This window comes from Pteronotus mesoamericanus, unplaced genomic scaffold, assembly GCF_021234165.1.
Source record: "Pteronotus mesoamericanus isolate MK-2021 breed Mesoamerican mustached bat unplaced genomic scaffold, CSHL_Meso_final contig_169, whole genome shotgun sequence".
Taxonomy (NCBI): Eukaryota; Metazoa; Chordata; class Mammalia; order Chiroptera; family Mormoopidae; genus Pteronotus; species Pteronotus mesoamericanus.
The window spans coordinates 26,991,401-27,007,235 of record NW_026555068.1 but is presented as its reverse complement, the minus strand read 5'-3'; the positions used below and the strand labels follow the sequence as shown (position 1 = coordinate 27,007,235).

The window sequence follows — 15,835 nt, the reverse complement described above, 5'->3', positions numbered from 1 at the left end:
CAGGCAGGGGTCGTCTTTGGGGGCGGATGTGGTGACAGGCAGCCGCCCAGGGGACTGCTGGCTGTCCCCAGGTGGGTTTCGGATGCCTGGGTGGCAGGAAGGCTCTACCTGCGCTCTACCCTGGTTTGCACAGAGCAGAGCCCCTGGGCCCGCCTCCGAGCACCGAACTTGAACTCTGATGGGGCAGCCGCCCTCTGCCCCGCCCACCGGGGGCCCCGGATGCCGCCAGGCTGGGCGAGGGCTCCCTTGGTTTCCAGCGCGTCTGCATTTCTGGAGCCCATTTTCTTGCCCGTGAAGGAGCTCGGGGCTCCGTCGAGCCCAACGACCGGGGTTGCTGTGCAGCTCAGAGGGGAAGCTCAAGGGGTCATTGTGTCCAGAAGGTGACGTGTGACTGAGGTCCGCGCTCCGGGGTGGGGCTGAGAGGCATAGTCCGCAGCGGCTGAAACACCCGCGCGTCAGGGGACAGAAGACAGTGTGCTTGTCGCAGGCGAGGCTCTGTCCCAGTGGGGACGCTCTGAGGTCTCAGTCGCCGAGCGGCTTAGCAGACAAGACCGCGTGTCACGTTAGTTACCGGCACTTCCCGGGCAGCTCTAACAGCTGAGCTTGCTCCTCTCCCGACGCCTGCCCCACTGCGGCCACACCTAACAGGATTAATAACACACCTTTGCTGTTGCCCTATGGGACCATCTCAAACATCTCTTTTTGCGACTGGTCCCCTCATCACAGGACCCAACCCAGGCCCCCGGGGGCTGCTCGGCCCCCTTCCTGTCTTCTTCTGACGAGTGCTCTGCCTCGTCCCTCTCGCGGCCGGGCTGGGGGAGAAACTAGGTCGCTCGGCCTCTGGCGTGGCTCACGTTCTGGGTTTGACAGATTGCTTCCTTGAGCTGTTGTTTTACCTGTTTCTCTGACTTCTGTATTTCCTGCAAAGCGATTGCTAGATCTAGACACTCGATTAGTTGCCGGTTCAACTGCTTTTGAGCAGAATATTTCATAGGTGGTGCCGGGTACCTCCTACTACGTCGCAACAGGAGGCCCACGAACACCTGTGTGTCGTGTTGAGTGAAGGACGAGCTTGGTCACTGAGCTTGCCTGGTGTCCGCCTCCCTGCCTCTGTGATTGAAGCCCCGCCACGCTTTTCAGGGGGCAAACCTGGGGACAAATGATTTCCCTCTATGGTTTCATTTAGAGGCAAAGTGGTGGTTTTCTATCACCCTCCCCTGTTGCCCCCTGGGAACAGAGGGTTTCTTTATTAGCTGGAGATTTCCTACAAAGAAGGCTCTTCCTTCATGTAACTATTATTTATGCTAAACTCCAGCCTGGACCGGTAAGGCAGACTAAGTGCTCAATCTTTTCTTCTGTCTCCCAGGGTCCGGAGGGATACGGTGCGGCCCAACAAACTTCAGCCATAGACACTTCTGTTTTTTAAGCATTGTTAGGAACACAGGGATTGCCGGACGTTTAATGTTTCAGTCAACCACAGTCATCGCTCTCGGCCGCGATGACAAACACTCCGCCCTCATCCCCTGGTGCCCTCTGGTTCGGAGCCCGCATCCTTCGGAGCCCGCATCCTTCGGACCCATCCGTTCTCACTTCCTTCCCTGCTTTCCAGCGCAACACGGTGCCGTCTGTCCGCGTCCTGGTTCAGACCTGGACTCTGCTCTTGCCCTGAATAACCCTGGTCTTTCCTGTGGGGACCAGGGGAGACTGCAGCGCATGTGGTCTGTGTAGGTGCCGCTGGTCGCTGCATTTCCAGGGGCCGAGGCTAAGAACTCCCCTTTGTGGAGGGGAAAAAAAGCGCCGTGATTTAGCGTGATTATTCCAACTCCAAGGTACGATCAGAGGATTTTAATGCGACCTTTCCTTTCACTTGCCTCTTCTCTTACGCTGCGCGCCTTGATTCTTAGGCTTCTCGCCCCCACTTTTACGCGGAGCTCCTCGGCCGTCCGCGTTCACGCAGGCGCAGCGCCGCGGCCCTGCGCCCGTGCCCTCTGGCGCCCCAGCAGGCAGGGCAGTGCAGCCGGTTCCTGCTTTGAGCCGCTGGAGAGGAAGCTGCGGGTACCTCGGGGTCTCAGTTCCAACCCGCGGCGTGTGTCTCCCGAGAAGGGGGCACCTGTTGCGGTGACGCAAAGCGTAGCGGGGGCCGCAGGCGCAGGGTCGGCGCCAGCCCTTGTGCCAGCGACGCCCGGCAGGTGGCCAGACACTGTGGCTTCCGTGGTGGGAGGCCCAAGGCCCACAGGGGCAGGAGGTGAGGCCCCTGGGCAGCCAGTGGCCGTCACCGGTGGCCCAGAAAGCCCCGGGGAGCCTGAGAGAGGTGGCCGAGGCCTCTGCAGGGACGGAGTCTCCGAGGCACTATCTGGAGTGACTGCTGATTTTAACTGGGAAGCAAAGTTGGGAAAGGAGGTCTGTGGCCGCCAAAACCCCAGATGGACCAAAAGCTGTTACACGCATGTGTCCTTAATAAGTGTGTCCGGTGACTCTCCTTGGAGGAGGATGTCATCCATGTGGCGTCACACCTGTGCCCCTGGAGAAGGCAGGGGCAGCAAGGATGTCACCTGCAGGGACGGAGAGGGGCGGCGGAGCTGTGGAGGCCCTGGGGGGCTGGAGAAGACCGGCCCCCGGGGAGAGGCCTTTGAAGTGGGCGCTGGGCAGGTGCGTCCGCCCCGTCCAGGAGAGCAAAGCGTTTACCGGGTGCCGCTTGACCAGAATGAGCGGTTTTAATGCCATTGGTGATTGGGGGCCCCAATGGCTGCAACCACAGTCTCTAGGAGGGGCGAGTCCTCCAGGAGGTGCCTGTATTTCTTCCGGATTTACGGGCCGTCCCGTGGGGAAGTGGGCGGCATAGCTGCCCCTATTAGTTCAATTGTATGTAACAAGTTTTGAGTCTTGATTCCAACTTCCACTGGGCCAAACTAACTATCTTCGTCGGGGGTCCGGGAGGCGCCGTTTTGTGTCACCAGCTCTCACCTGTGCAGGAACCGACTGGCACCTGGGCGGCTGTGGGGGGCACCCGCCCACGGTCCTCCCTGTCCCAGGGGAGTTTGCAATCGTTTTACTCAATTGTGCAGCTTATCCCCTCACGGGAGGGTGGGACCTTTGCATTTCTGGGGGGACCAGACCCACAATTCAGGGTGGGAGGCGCTGGCAGAGCCTAAGGGGGCCGCGGCCGTGCAGGGGACACAGGGCGGTCAGCAGGGCACCAGCCTTCCGGACGCTGCAGCTCCAGGGTGGCCCGTCAGCCCCGCCAGGTCGCCGGGGGCGCCTCTGAGTCCCCTGTCACCTGCCACCACATGCCGTTCCTATTGCCCGGTGTTCTGTGTTCCTTCCCGAGACGGTCAGCCAGGTGGGCCTCTGAGGAGGTGGAGGAGAGGCTCTGGGAGCCCGTTTACTACACCCCCAGGTCCCTAGGGACAGGCCGCACCGGGGTGGGGAGGCCGGAGTCGGGAGCAGGGGAAGTTTCAGGCCACGGCTTTATCGGACGCTGCGGAGAGGGTGGCGGCTCCCTCTGGTCGTTAGTGTTTGTGTCCAAGTGACACCCGACCAAAGGGCGGGTCTCATGCGCAGCCTCGGCCTGTGAGCTGGCCTGTCTGCCATGGCCAGGGAGGGCGGCCATCCAAGGGGGACAGACACCTGCAAACAGCAGCCTGGCGACACCCACCTGCCGCGGGGCTGTGTTTCCCACGTCCAGCAGGCAGGCAGGTGCGCCGGGACCCCACAGGCGGGGGTCCAGTAATGCCCCAGGAGGCCACAGTCGCAGAGCGCAGGGCCTGGAGGGGCGCCCCATGGCTGCTCCCGCTCTCTCCTCCATCTAAGCGGGTGCTGCCTCAGACCACGAATGGGGCCTTGCGCCCACGCGGGAGTGAGGTGGCCCGTGGGCAGCTCCCCGCGAGCTGAGCCAAGCCGAGCTCCCTCCGGGAGGGGCCCAGCGGCCTCTTTGTGTTTCAGGCTGACACAGCGAGGGTGGCGGTAACAGGGGGTGGAGGTGTGAACTGGGGAACAGCCGATTGCTACCCAATCAGAGGCGATCCCTGGTCGGGCTGAGGGCCCTGCTCAGGGGGCGGAGCGAGAAGGTGCGAGGGCCTCATCCCGGGAGGATGGGGCGGGGCGGGCCTGGAAGCTGCGGGCCTCGGGGGGGGGGAGGCGGGAGTGGTTGGGGGTGGGGCCGGAGGGAGTGTTGCGCGCCCTGGGACCGCACTGCAAGGGCCCTCTCGTCTTTCTGGGTCTGAACCTGTTTCTGGGGGCAGCACTGCTGGGGTCCTAGCGCCGTGCTCCTGACACAGGCAGCGGCATCGCAGTGGCTGGGGGTCCGTAACAATGCGCTCCTGGTCCCTTGAAGAGGCCCTGGCAGCCACGTCACCGTGACCTCGTGAACCACAGCCGCCCGGTACAGCGAAGCGCGTGAGGCCGGAGTTCTCTCCTGCCCCCGCGACCGGGCGTGGGAGCCGCAAGGCGGTCTCGCGGAAGCCTCGGCCAGGAACCTGCCTTTCACCTGCCGTCTAGGGGTCGGTGGCACCCTTGAAGTTCTCAAAACAGAGGGGTCCTGCAGGATTCCTTAGTGTTTTTTTTATTAAGTTAAACAATTTTTATTGTATTTTCAAAAGTTGTTTTCCATTCTGTTTTGCGTACATTCCATACTGTTTTGTGTTAGCGTCAGGGGTACAGCATAGAGGTCAGACAATCACATACTTTACAAAGTGTCCCCCCCTCTTTCTCCCTGTATTTCCGGTCCCCACTTGGCACCGTACCTGGGGTTCCCTAACTTTTCTGCTGCAGAGCCACGCGGCGTGGATGGGCCGCCGCGGCCCTCGGAGGACGCAGCCGAAACTGGCATTTCCTGTCCACCTGCTCCTCACCAGTGGGGGGGCGCTGTGTCCCAGTCGCCCCCGGGGCGGTGGCTTTTCCCACGATTGACTGTCCTTAGTGCTTTTACAATTGATCATTGTGGGGAGAACGAAGGGGCCGTAGCTGATTAGAGACAACGGATGCTTTATCGGTTGCAAGACACTGATTGGGAGAAAGGGAAGGTGAACCGGCCTCTCCACCGACAGGCGAACGCAGGCTCCTGGGCACCGAAGGTGCGCGCGCGGGGGGTGGGGCTCCCCGCAGGTGCTTTGAAGTGACATGTAACTAGGCTACGCGATGGCAGAAGAGTCAGAAATCGTCCTATGGGCACCCCGATGTTAGGCCTGGAGAGCGAAACCGAAGAGGAATCGTTTTACGGTCAGACCGGGAGTTCTCAGCTGCTAAGCTTGACCAACCCACGGTCCCCGGCCTGGGAGGCAGGGCAGGCGGCAGTCCAGGGGGCCAGGCTGCTGGGAGCGCGGAATTTGGGGTGAGCTCCTACGGGGCCCAAGGGGGGCTGAGGTGGTGTCGTCTGTCCCCTCATCACGTATTCCTGATGGCGTGTGGACCCCCGGCATCGCTTGTGTGCGGGTTTGGTACCAAAACAAGGAGGCCGGGACAGGACGCAGGCCTCGCCGGCACCCCCAGTCCTGAGGGCACGGGCTCTGGGGCCCGGCCCCTCCCCCGCCTACCCTCCTTGGTCTCCTAACCTCTCCCAAAAGGAGACACAAGATTCATTTGGGTCCGAAGGAGGTCTGCTTAAGGGAAAACAAGGATGTTTTCTTCACTAAAACAACACTTACAGGTCGCGCGGGCGGCTCCCACTCAGACGCAGCAGCGGGCCCTGCCCCGGTAGCAGGAGCCCTCTGCCTTGGTGAAGCGCGGGCACGGGGAGAAGTTGCAGGTCCCTCCCTTCTTGGCGCAGTCGTACTCCGGGTACCTGCGGAACAGATTCACCAGGCCTGCGCCTGGACGGAGGGCAAGCACGCGTCAGACCCGGGGCTGGCCGCCCGCGGGGCCTCGGGACGCTGGGCGAAGCAGGCCAGGCCGCCCTTGCAAGCCCTTCAGAGCATTTTCTCCCCCGTGGACTTGGCCTGCCCTTGACCTCTGGGGCTGCTCCTGAGAAGGCAGTTGAAGGGAGCCCTCCCCATGCCGTCCCTGCCCGTGAGGGCCAAACCCAGGCTGACAGGGATGGCAGGGCTTACGGGGGCCAGGGAGGGGGGCGGGTTCTGCCCAGAGAGGCTGACGGGGTGCCGACAGTCCCTCTTAGTCCCCCGATGAGTCCCTCCACCTCCCACTGCTGCCCAAACACGCATGCTCTGTTCCACAAATGCCTAAGCGTGTTTTTTAAAAAAAAAATGACTCACAAATTTTAATTCCTATTTGGAGCATTCCTCTTTCCCATTTAGCCAGCCTTTGGTCGCTATATCTACTACTCTGTTCACCATCAGCGTGCCACGTGGTTTTGGATATCGTAGTCCAACACGGCCGTTTTGGGGAGACTTTTCTGTTCATGAACACTCTTTATGCCCACGCTTACGTGTCTTTCTAACTCCACATCCCAAACTTTCCCGCCTCCGCGCTACTCACTAGGCCGCGCCGTCCCCTGGGCTCCCCGTGGCGTTGCCCCCCGCCCTACCCCCTGTTTCTGCCGAGACCTACGGTCCCTTCCTGCCAGGCTGCAATGATGGCCACTCCACAAAACTGTCACGGTTTCCTTCCGCTGGGGTGTGTCCTGCCCTCCTCCCAGAAGCACCGAGTTTCCTAATTAGAAGGTCTCCCATCTCATCATCGGTCAACTGTACGCAGATGAGGATAAAGCAGCCCTACAGTATCCCGGGTAAGTGACTCTCAAGCCATTGTTTTGCACCGACAGGTGTTACAGACTGAATTGTCCCCTCCAGCCCCCCAAATTCACACGTTGAAGCCCTAACCAGCCGGTGCCTCAGAGCGTGGCTATGTTTGGAGATGGGGCCTTTAAAGAAGTGATTAAGGTTAAACAAGGTCCTGTAAGTCATTTCTAATCCAATATGACGGGTGTCCTTGTAAGAAGAGGAGATTCTGACACACACAGAGGGACATGGGGGATACAGGCACCCACAGGACGGGCCTCGTGGGGCCACAGCGAAGGCGGTCGTCTGCAAGCTGCGGAGGGAGGTCTCAGGGGAGACCCTCCAGCCTATACCCGGAACCTGGACTTCAGCCTCCGGAACGATAAGAAAATAAATCTTTGCTGTTTGAGGGGCCCCGCGGCGGTGTTTTGTCGCGGCCGCCCCAGCTAGCGGATGCAATAGGCCGTCACCACCCTGGAAAACAGTGGATTCTGATGCCATCTCTGCTTGTTGGAACCTTGGTTTTCATACTGATCGAAGCTGTTCTCTTATTTAATTCATAGCCCTGTTGCACTCACGTCATCCAGCCTAGAACTGTGGGTGTCTGGTGACGAGCCATTTGGCAATGTTTGGGGACACTGGTTGCCACACTGGGGAGGGTGTGGGAGGTGCTAGGTGGGTAGAGGCAGGGATGCAGCTCGATACCTGCAGGGCCCAGAGCCGCCTTCAGAGAAGAGCTGGCTGGCCCAGTGTCAAGAGGGCCCAGGTGGGGACATCGCAGTCCAGACCCTTGTATGTGGCTCTTCATGCTGCACACACGTGAACACCAGCCAGGGTGCTCATAAAAATACCGGTATCATTGTCCTGGGGCAGAGTCTATGGACTGGGATTTAAAAAAAAAAACTCCTCAGGTAAATTGAACGTGCAGGAAAGAATCAAGAACTTGTGGAGCACTGGTTTTCAAATTTTGGTCAGAGAACTAAAGGATTACTGGGTCAAGATTTGGGAGTGGACAGGAATGAAGGCAAGGGCAGCATATTAAAAATTTGAATAGTTAGTTGCAATAGTAATACTTTTCTATGTATATACCCATATATAAAGAGAACATTCACTTGGACACACTTGAAAGTTTAGTTGAGATAGAGAAATTCTTAGAAAAATGGAACTTACTAAAATAAACAAGTGGGAATGACAAAATGTAAATATCCCATAACTATCAAAGAAGTTGAGTCCATCAATAAAACTTTAGGCCAAGATGGCTTCACCAGCATATTCTACCAGGCAACAAATAAGGATTAGTGTCTACACAGACTGTTTCTCAGAATAAAAAGGGAGAACACTCACCAGTTCATGGTGTGATGCCAACACAGTCTGAATACAAATATCTAACAGGATTAGTCATGCCAGGAAAGGAAGGGAAACATTACAGATCTACCTGATCAGCAGAGGCAAAGATCCTAAATAAAACCTCAGTAAACAAAATAAAACCAGGTTCAGGTTTCATTTAACATGCAAAATCACTCAATGCCTATTAAGAATAGGTTTCAAAGTTTCAATTAACGTTGAAAATCAGTCAATGCTTATTAAGAATAAAGGGGAAAAATCATATGGTTTTCTCCATAGATGCAGAAAAACACTGGAGAAAATTCAGCATTGACTTATGACAAAAACTCTTAACAAATAAAGAGTTAGAGGGAACTTCCTTAATGTGATACAGAATATCTACAGAAGCCAACAACAAATAGTACACTTAAAGGTCAAACACTGACAGCTTTCCATCAGAGACTGGCAACAAGACCATCATAGCTGCTATCATCAGTTCATTCCATGCTGTACTTGAGGTACTAGCCAGGGGAATAAGATAAGAAAAAATAAATAAAAGGTGTGTCATAAAGGAAGAAATAAAATTGTAACTATTTGCAGGCATTACAATTATATGTAGACAGTCCAAAAAGAATTAATAAGCAAATTTAGAAAGCTTGTTGTATGAGGTCAACATGCAAAAAAAGGAAAAATTAATTTTACTTCTGTATACTAGCAACCAATACAAAAAATAAAATAAAACACAATATAGAATAGCATAAGTTAGCTAATTTCTACTTATACTATATGTGTAATACCTCTGTGTATAAGGAATAAAATATTTTTTGTTAAGACCTAAATAAGTGAAAATGCTGTTTAAGCACTGGAAGATTAACTATTTTTAAAACATTAATTTTCCTCAAATTAGAGATTTAACCCAATACTATGAAAATCTTAAGAGATTCTTTCAGTGAAACTTGCTGAGGGAACTTAAAACTTATATGGAAACTTAAAGGGCCAAAAATAACCAAGACACTCTTGGAGAAGAAGGTAGAAAGACTTGCTGTACTGGATTTCAAGACTAATTATAGAGCCACTGTAATTAGACCATGTGGTGAAGACAAGGGCACCCAAATACACAAAGGGAACAGAATAAAGTTCCGACAGAGACCCAGGCATGCAGGGGACTCGCTGCAGGGTGCCAGGGAACCAGCAGAGCAGTGGGGAAAAGTGGTTCTCTCCCAAGGTGGTTCTGGCACAAATGGATATTCACATTGAAAAATCTTTCACTCTTACCCCCCCCCCCGCCCCACATTTATGAGCCTAAATGTAAAACACACAGCAATAAGCTCACAGAAGACAATATTGAAGATTTTCTTCATGTCTCTGGGTTAAACAAAGATTCGCTAAGGTGCCAAAAGAACCTGAACCCTAAAGAAAAAGCCATGACACATTTATTAGCCTCATGAAAATAATGACACAAACCTCTAGGGAAAGTTTTCATTAAGACAGTGAAAAACCAAGGCACAAGGTAGAAGCTATTTGTAATGCATGTAACTGACAAGGGCTTGTATGCTCACTGTGTGAAGAACTACTACAAAACATTAAGAAAAGACAGACACTCTGATAGAAAATATGGGCAGAAGACTAATAGGCCCTTCGCAAAAGACGTCCAAGTGTCAATGCCTACAGATAAAAGAGTGACTCTTTCAAATATATGTTAATGAGGCCAGTCAACAATCCTGCCAATGCTCACAAAGGCAAAACAAAACAAAACAAAACAAAAAGCCCTGCCCAGGGACAGCTACCACACCAACTATTTTTCTAGTCAAGCGTGATAATACGTGCTGGACGACTGAAAGATGGTGTGACTAAGTGGCAGGAAACTAAGAAATACGTGCCAGTGGGTCAGTGAGGAAAGAAAACGAGAGGCGGGAAGAGGGGTCATGGCGGCGAGCGTGCAGGCAGGCTGGGTTTTAGAGGCGTCAGAAAATAAGGCTGCAGGAAGGCGGGACAGCCCCCTTTCAGTGCTACCGAGCTCGACCATAACCTGCACAGGCCGGAGGGTGGCGGTCCAGGGCCTGCAGCAGGACAGAGAGACTACGAGGAGGCCACGTGGGAAACACAGCGCGCGGTCTTTGGACTGGACAGAAAAGGCAGGAGGAAAGCCGTTCAGAGGGTGGCCCAGGGAGGGGCGGGGAGCCGGAGGGGAGCGTGACGATCAGGCCGCCGATAGCTCGCCTTGCTCTCGGCCACCACACTCTCCAGCGTGGCCACGAAGGCTGCTTCCTGTTACACGGTTGGCACGATGGAAGCTTCCGGAGCGATGTGAGAAGGGAAAATTGGAGAGCCGTTGACTAACTTATACGTTTCTTGCTCTGAAAGGCTACCAGGCCGAGGCGGAAGGGAATAGCTGAGACGACACGGGCGCTGGGGAAGAGGCGGCCAAACGCGGCCACTGCCAGGACCCACGCCCCTGTCTCCTCCCAGGGCCTCTGGGAGCAGAGGCCTGGAGGTCAGGGCCGGGACAGGGCCGCCGTGACGCGCTGAGTGGCCTGTGGGAGAAGCAAACAGAGGCACCTGTACCGGAGCGAAGCAGGCGGGCCAGATGTTTGCAATGCCTGCTGCCGGGGTCACTCCCTGGTGGCCCACACACGGACCGGGGCTGGTCAGAGCTGAGGAATCCGCGGGTGAGAGCCCTCTGGGCCTGGGCAAGTCAGCGAGGCTCCGTCCCTGGTCAGGACAAGGGGGTGGCTTGGCGGTCACATGGGGGAAGGGCTGCCCGGGAAGGCGGTCCCTTCCCACTGCGGACATTGGGGTAGAGGCTGCTTGCCTACGTAGGCCCACGCTGTCCGGCAAGCGACTGAGGCCGGAGAGGGTCCCGCTGCATTCCTGTGACTGTGTTAAAGCAACGTGGGGACAAAATCCAACCTGCAAACCGGGAAAGAACACGGTCCAAGGCCCTCCCGGCAGACGACAAGTAACCCGTGAGGCCTCGTGCACTGGGAGCCTCGTGCCGGCCACGGACGATCGGCAACGCTTCCTGTGAAGCTCACAGAAGTGTGCGTTCAGTTCCTGTCTAGGTTGTTCCTGAGAGTCACCTGTGGGCCCCGTGGCGCATCCAGAGGCTTCGGGAAGGCGGGGGCGGAGCATCGGACTCAGGGTCATGGTCAGGTCTGAGTGCTTGAGCTTGAGGCCGGGGCTTTGAAGAGCCAATCTCTCTGAGAGTCAGTATTAAACACTCATCTGTATAACATGGGGATAGGACCTAAAATGGGAACGACCACTAACGCAGCCCCCACACAGGAGAGATGCCGGGGGCATCCAGTGAGACGATGCCCACAGGCGGTCGGCTGTGTCTGGCATGGGCGCGGACCCTTGTTCCCCGTGTGTGGCGGACCAGCTCCCTCTGCCGGCCGGCAGCCCCAGGAGCGCGTTCTCCCGCGTGGGACCCGGAGGCCACAGAGCAGACGCCTTCCTGCCGGCTGCAGCCAGAGGTCTGACAGGGGGGAGGAATTCCGGCCAGCGGGTTGGGGTGGGGACAGCAGAGCGTGAGACACTCAGGTGTGGGCAGGGCGGGCGGAGAGGGAGGGTCACGGCACGTTGGAGCTGGGAGTCGGTTTGCCTAGTGCCCTCGTTTTCCAGGTGAGGAAACTGAGGCCCAGGCTCCCAGGGATGCCCGCGGTGGCCCCAGGGAAAGGAGAGAAGACTGCGGAGGGACGACTAATGCCTCTGTTGTGGGTTCGGCTGATGTTGCCCGGCCGGGCGGCGGACCACGCGTGGAGCAGTGCCACTGGAGGGGGCTGTGTTTCGGGGAGGGCTGTTTTTGCCCCCCCGCCCCGCCCCCGCATGTGCGTCTGCTCAGCCTCCACGCCACCAGCCTCTGACGCCCTCCCTGGCTCTGTCGCTCTCCCCGCGTGTAACCCTTCCAGGGCTCGCCCGAACCCAGGGGTCCCCTAAGGCTGCGCTGGCCTGGCCCGGCTCTGGCCCCCATGACTCTTCTCAGCTCCCGGCGCCCGCGGTGCCTGAGACGCCGGGGGGCCTGCGTGGGAGCTGACGCCCGGGGCTCAGTCCTTGGCCCCTGCGACCAGTCGTGGAACTTTGGCCAAGTTATTTATCCAGGAAATGGGGACACTGATTGCTCCTCCGTCAGGGTGCTGTGAGGTCTGCATTAAAAGTGAGAGCCATTGTTTCTATTTCTCCTCACCTCCGGTCTTCCCACCTGATGCCCTTTCCGTCCGGATTGGCCCTGGTTCCCTGCCTGCTCACTGCCGCTCACTCATCTGGTTCAGGGCTGTAGCTCAGGCACCCACCGCGGACGGCAGCTGGCGTGAATCTGTGATGTGGGCCGAGGAGGGGCGGTCGGGGGCGGTGGGGGCGGCGGGACCTCGGCCACTGCTCAGCGGCAGCTCCCTCTGGCTACATTTTATGTATTTGTAAGAAAAGATACAAATCTAAATTTTCTGTGACATACCCTGATTTCTAAACACTGAGAAGGAGCTGCATTTTATTCTCTTAAAGTACCATGAACCCCCGAACGGCTCCCGTTCTCCTGGCACGTCTCAGCGTCCTCAGGAAGCCTCCGGGGCCCCTCACGGCCGCCGCCCGCGGCCACACCTGCCCTCCCCGCCCTGCCCGAGCCAGAGGCCCCCGCACGGTCGTGGGGAGGTATGTGTCACACACACGGGTTTCCTGCCGGGCTCTGCTTCTAGAATTTGAAGCCGTGAAGCTTGTCCCTGACTCTTCCCAGTCTTGGAGCAACTCCTGGGCTCCGGGACTGCGAACCAAACGTCTACGGGGGCAGAGAGTGGGCCGCCTCAGACGGTCTTGATGTCCAGACACCTTGGCCGGGCTCTTGACTAGCTGATTCAGGGACCTGAGTCTCTGTGTTGCTTTGCCATCGTCTGTCCTCGCAGGAAGACCATTTGTACGAGACAAATGTGGGCAAGTCATTTTTTTTTTTCAGAGATGAAAACTGCGAACGGAGTGTCATGATTTCTTGCAGTGACCCCATGACTCTCACTCCCTGCGCTCCTGGGTGCCTCGGTTTCCCCATCTGTGAACCGGCTCGGCTGGCCTAAGAGCTCTAAGGGCTCTGCCAGAACTGACCCCTCGTGAGGGCTCAGGGGAGTCGGGGCGAGGTGGGCCGAGCACACCTGGGGCAGCAGCCCCCCCTCTCCGCCCCCGCACTGAACTTGGCCCCGGGGATCATGCTGACCACGCAGAGCAGCCCGCGGGGCCGCTGGGCGGCAGCATAAAATGCGGGCAGCGGCCGCCATAGCAACCACACCACCACGACCCCGGCAATAACAGCTGCAGCCAATGCCCTAAGCCCGCGCCCGAGAACTAAAGCAGGGACTCCCTGCGGGGCCTGCGGCAGCAGGCACTCAGGGGAGGGAGCTGTCCCCGCCCCCCGCCCCCGACAACCACGGCCACAAAACGCACAAAATCCTGGCGGAGGATATTCGTGTCACAAACAGCCTTTCCAGTGGCCACGCTCACGACCTAAATGCCTCGCGTGGCGGTAGCCACGTAGGTGATGTCTGTCTGGCCTGCGGAGCCGCCGGGGTGACCCGAGCCCCCCAGCCTCAGCCCGGAGCTGGCGGTGGGCACCCCTCTCCCCCTTCCAGAACAGCCACCCGCCTCCCGGGTAGGGACAGGCCGTCCTGAGGGGTCCCGTCCCCATGCGGAGAACCCCCGGACCGGTAGGTTTGTGCCGACAGGCCCCACCTGCTGTGAAAAGACAGAGCAGGCACCCCCGCCCCCGGGAGTGTCCGAGCTAAGCCCATTTCGACGAAGAGCTCCCCCACGTCAGCTCGTGTTTCTCCAATGAATGGGTCGCCAGTTTAGCTATTCCTGCGTATCCTTGGAAACGCCTGTATTTTCTGGGCTTTGAATGGGATGCTCGTAGTCTCGTGTAGACATCGTAGATGAAAATAACTCTCATGTTAGCAAAGCGGCATTCAGACTTTCTGAGCCTGACCTGAGCTGCCGTAAGAGACTGCATGGCTACTCAGTACGCGCACACGCATGCACACATGCCCAGAGCCAGAGTGTAGCGGAACGGCGCGCACACTCACACGGAGCAGGAACACGCTGTCGAAAACACCTGGTTGTAGTTCCCGGAGTTGATGTCTCCAGTTCTCTAATGGGTCCCGACCACAAACATTCAGAACGCTGCTGCTTTGGGCCCCGGCAGGTGCGGCTCAGGGGACTGAGCAGTGGCCTGCGAACCAGAGGGTCGCCGGTTTGATTCTCAGTTGGGCATCTGCCTGGGTGGTGGGCCAGGTCCCCAGTAGGGGGCGTGCGAGAGGAAACCACACGTGGATGTTTCTCTCTCTCTCTCTCTCTCTCTCTCCCTTCCCTTCTCTCTAAAAATAAATAAAATCTCAAAAAACAAAAAGAATGCTATGCTAGGATACTTCTGTTCCCGTTTTCAGGTGGGGAAACTGAGGCGCATGCGGAGTGAATGAGGCTTATCTGTCTGCTCCAGTGAGGGCCCGGCAAAGGGCAAACGGGACCTTCGGGAGGGAGCACTTCAGAGCTTGGGGGCGTCAGAGGCTGCTGCCGCTCCTGCAGGGGAGGGGACTAAGCCCGGAATGCGTGACTTGCTCAAGGCCCTGGACTGAGCGAGTGCCAGGACTGGGGTAAAACGTGTCCCCGCTTCCTCCCGACGGTCCCGCCTTCTCTTGCCTCAGGGGCTTGGCTGCCTTGCCCCGCAGGAGCCGGGGTCCTCCAGCGGGACGGGGAGCGGCACTGGGAAGGTGTCCCAGCGGGAGAGCATGATGGGTTCCTCAAGGGGGTCTCTGCCCCCTTGAGTCTGTGGGTCATGACCCCCTGTGCACAGGTGAGTCAAAGGCACCTGTGAGCCGGCGCTGTGGGAGGGGCGGGCGGTGCCTGCTGGCAGCAGGGTGCCCGGGAGGCCCCGCCCAGTGACCCAGGGCTGGCAGCCTGCACCCTGTCTGCCGAGGAGGAAGTGGGCTGCCCTGCGTGAGGGGCTGTCTTGCAGGTGGAGTAGGGGACCCCCGGTACAGTCTCTTTTCTAGATGCCCAAGCGAAGGGGCTGGAGGTGCTGGCAGCTGCCTGGGCCTGGCCCTGAGTCCCTGCCCAGTGCAGAGGGCACGCAGCCCCAGGGCTGGTCCGGGAGCAAAGCGCGAGCCCCTGGGCCCAGCAGCTGGGGGGCTGCAGAGGCTCCGTCCCAGCCAGGCCGGGGACAGCACCCAGACCTCGGCTCCCCACGCTTCCCGCCGCTCGCCCCCCCTCCGCCCCCCAGGCCGCCCAGCCCCGCAGCCTCAGGGATGCTGTCTGGCTGCTCCACCCTCAGGGCACACAGGAGCCAGTTGCCCTCCTGGCTTCGCGGCGCCGAGCTCCCAGCCCTGGGCCGGGGCTCCGCAGTCCCGAGCTCACCTGGGGCTATCTGGGAGGCCAGGAAGCAGAGAGCCAGCAACAGCATGTACAGAGCCCTCATGGTGGCTGCCAGGCTGGGCCGGGAGGCAGGAGGAGGCGCGGCTCCGGGGAGGCTGAGCTGCCGGGCTTCCCGAGGCCCCGGTGCCGCGGTATTTATAGGGTTAGAGGGTTGCACAATCGCGCAGCCGCTGTCGCAATCCTCAGAGGGAGACTCTGATAAGTGACCCCCACGTCCTTTACCCCAGCAGACGGATCCCTGTCCAGCCCCCGCGCTGGGTTTATTTATTTATTTTTCGGGGTTAAGCTGTTGCACTTGTTCCAGCTTCTCTCCCCTCGCCCTCCCTCGCCCAGCCTCACCCTGTCCCTGCCCCAAGCCAATGGTCCGTGTCCACGGGCTGTTCTTTGGTGAGTCCTTTCGTCCTGAGCCCCCTCCCCTCCAGCCCCTTCTGCTGGAT

General features: G+C 58.1%; 1 protein-coding gene across 1 annotated transcript; it reads right to left on the bottom strand.

Moving 5' to 3' along the window:
• Positions 1–4,555: 4,555 nt before the first annotated feature.
• On the bottom strand, positions 4,556–15,493 carry DEFB1 (defensin beta 1). The gene is made up of 3 exons (XM_054565832.1): positions 15,381–15,493; positions 5,643–5,807; positions 4,556–5,183 (listed from the first exon to the last, which is right to left on the bottom strand). Exons 1-2 carry the CDS (start codon positions 15,439–15,441, stop codon positions 5,665–5,667), a joined length of 204 nt encoding a protein of 67 aa, XP_054421807.1. The 5' UTR covers positions 15,442–15,493; the 3' UTR covers positions 4,556–5,183; positions 5,643–5,664.
• Positions 15,494–15,835: the final 342 nt, after the last annotated feature.

Coding starts and splice junctions, on each gene's coding strand:
- DEFB1 (XM_054565832.1), bottom strand. CDS start 15,441: ATGAGGGCTCTGTACATGCTGTTGCTGGCTCTCTGCTTCCTGGCCTCC. Junction 5,808..15,380: donor GGCCTCCCAGATAGCCCCAG/GTGAGCTCGGGA, acceptor CCCTCCGTCCAG/GCGCAGGCCTGGTGAATCTG.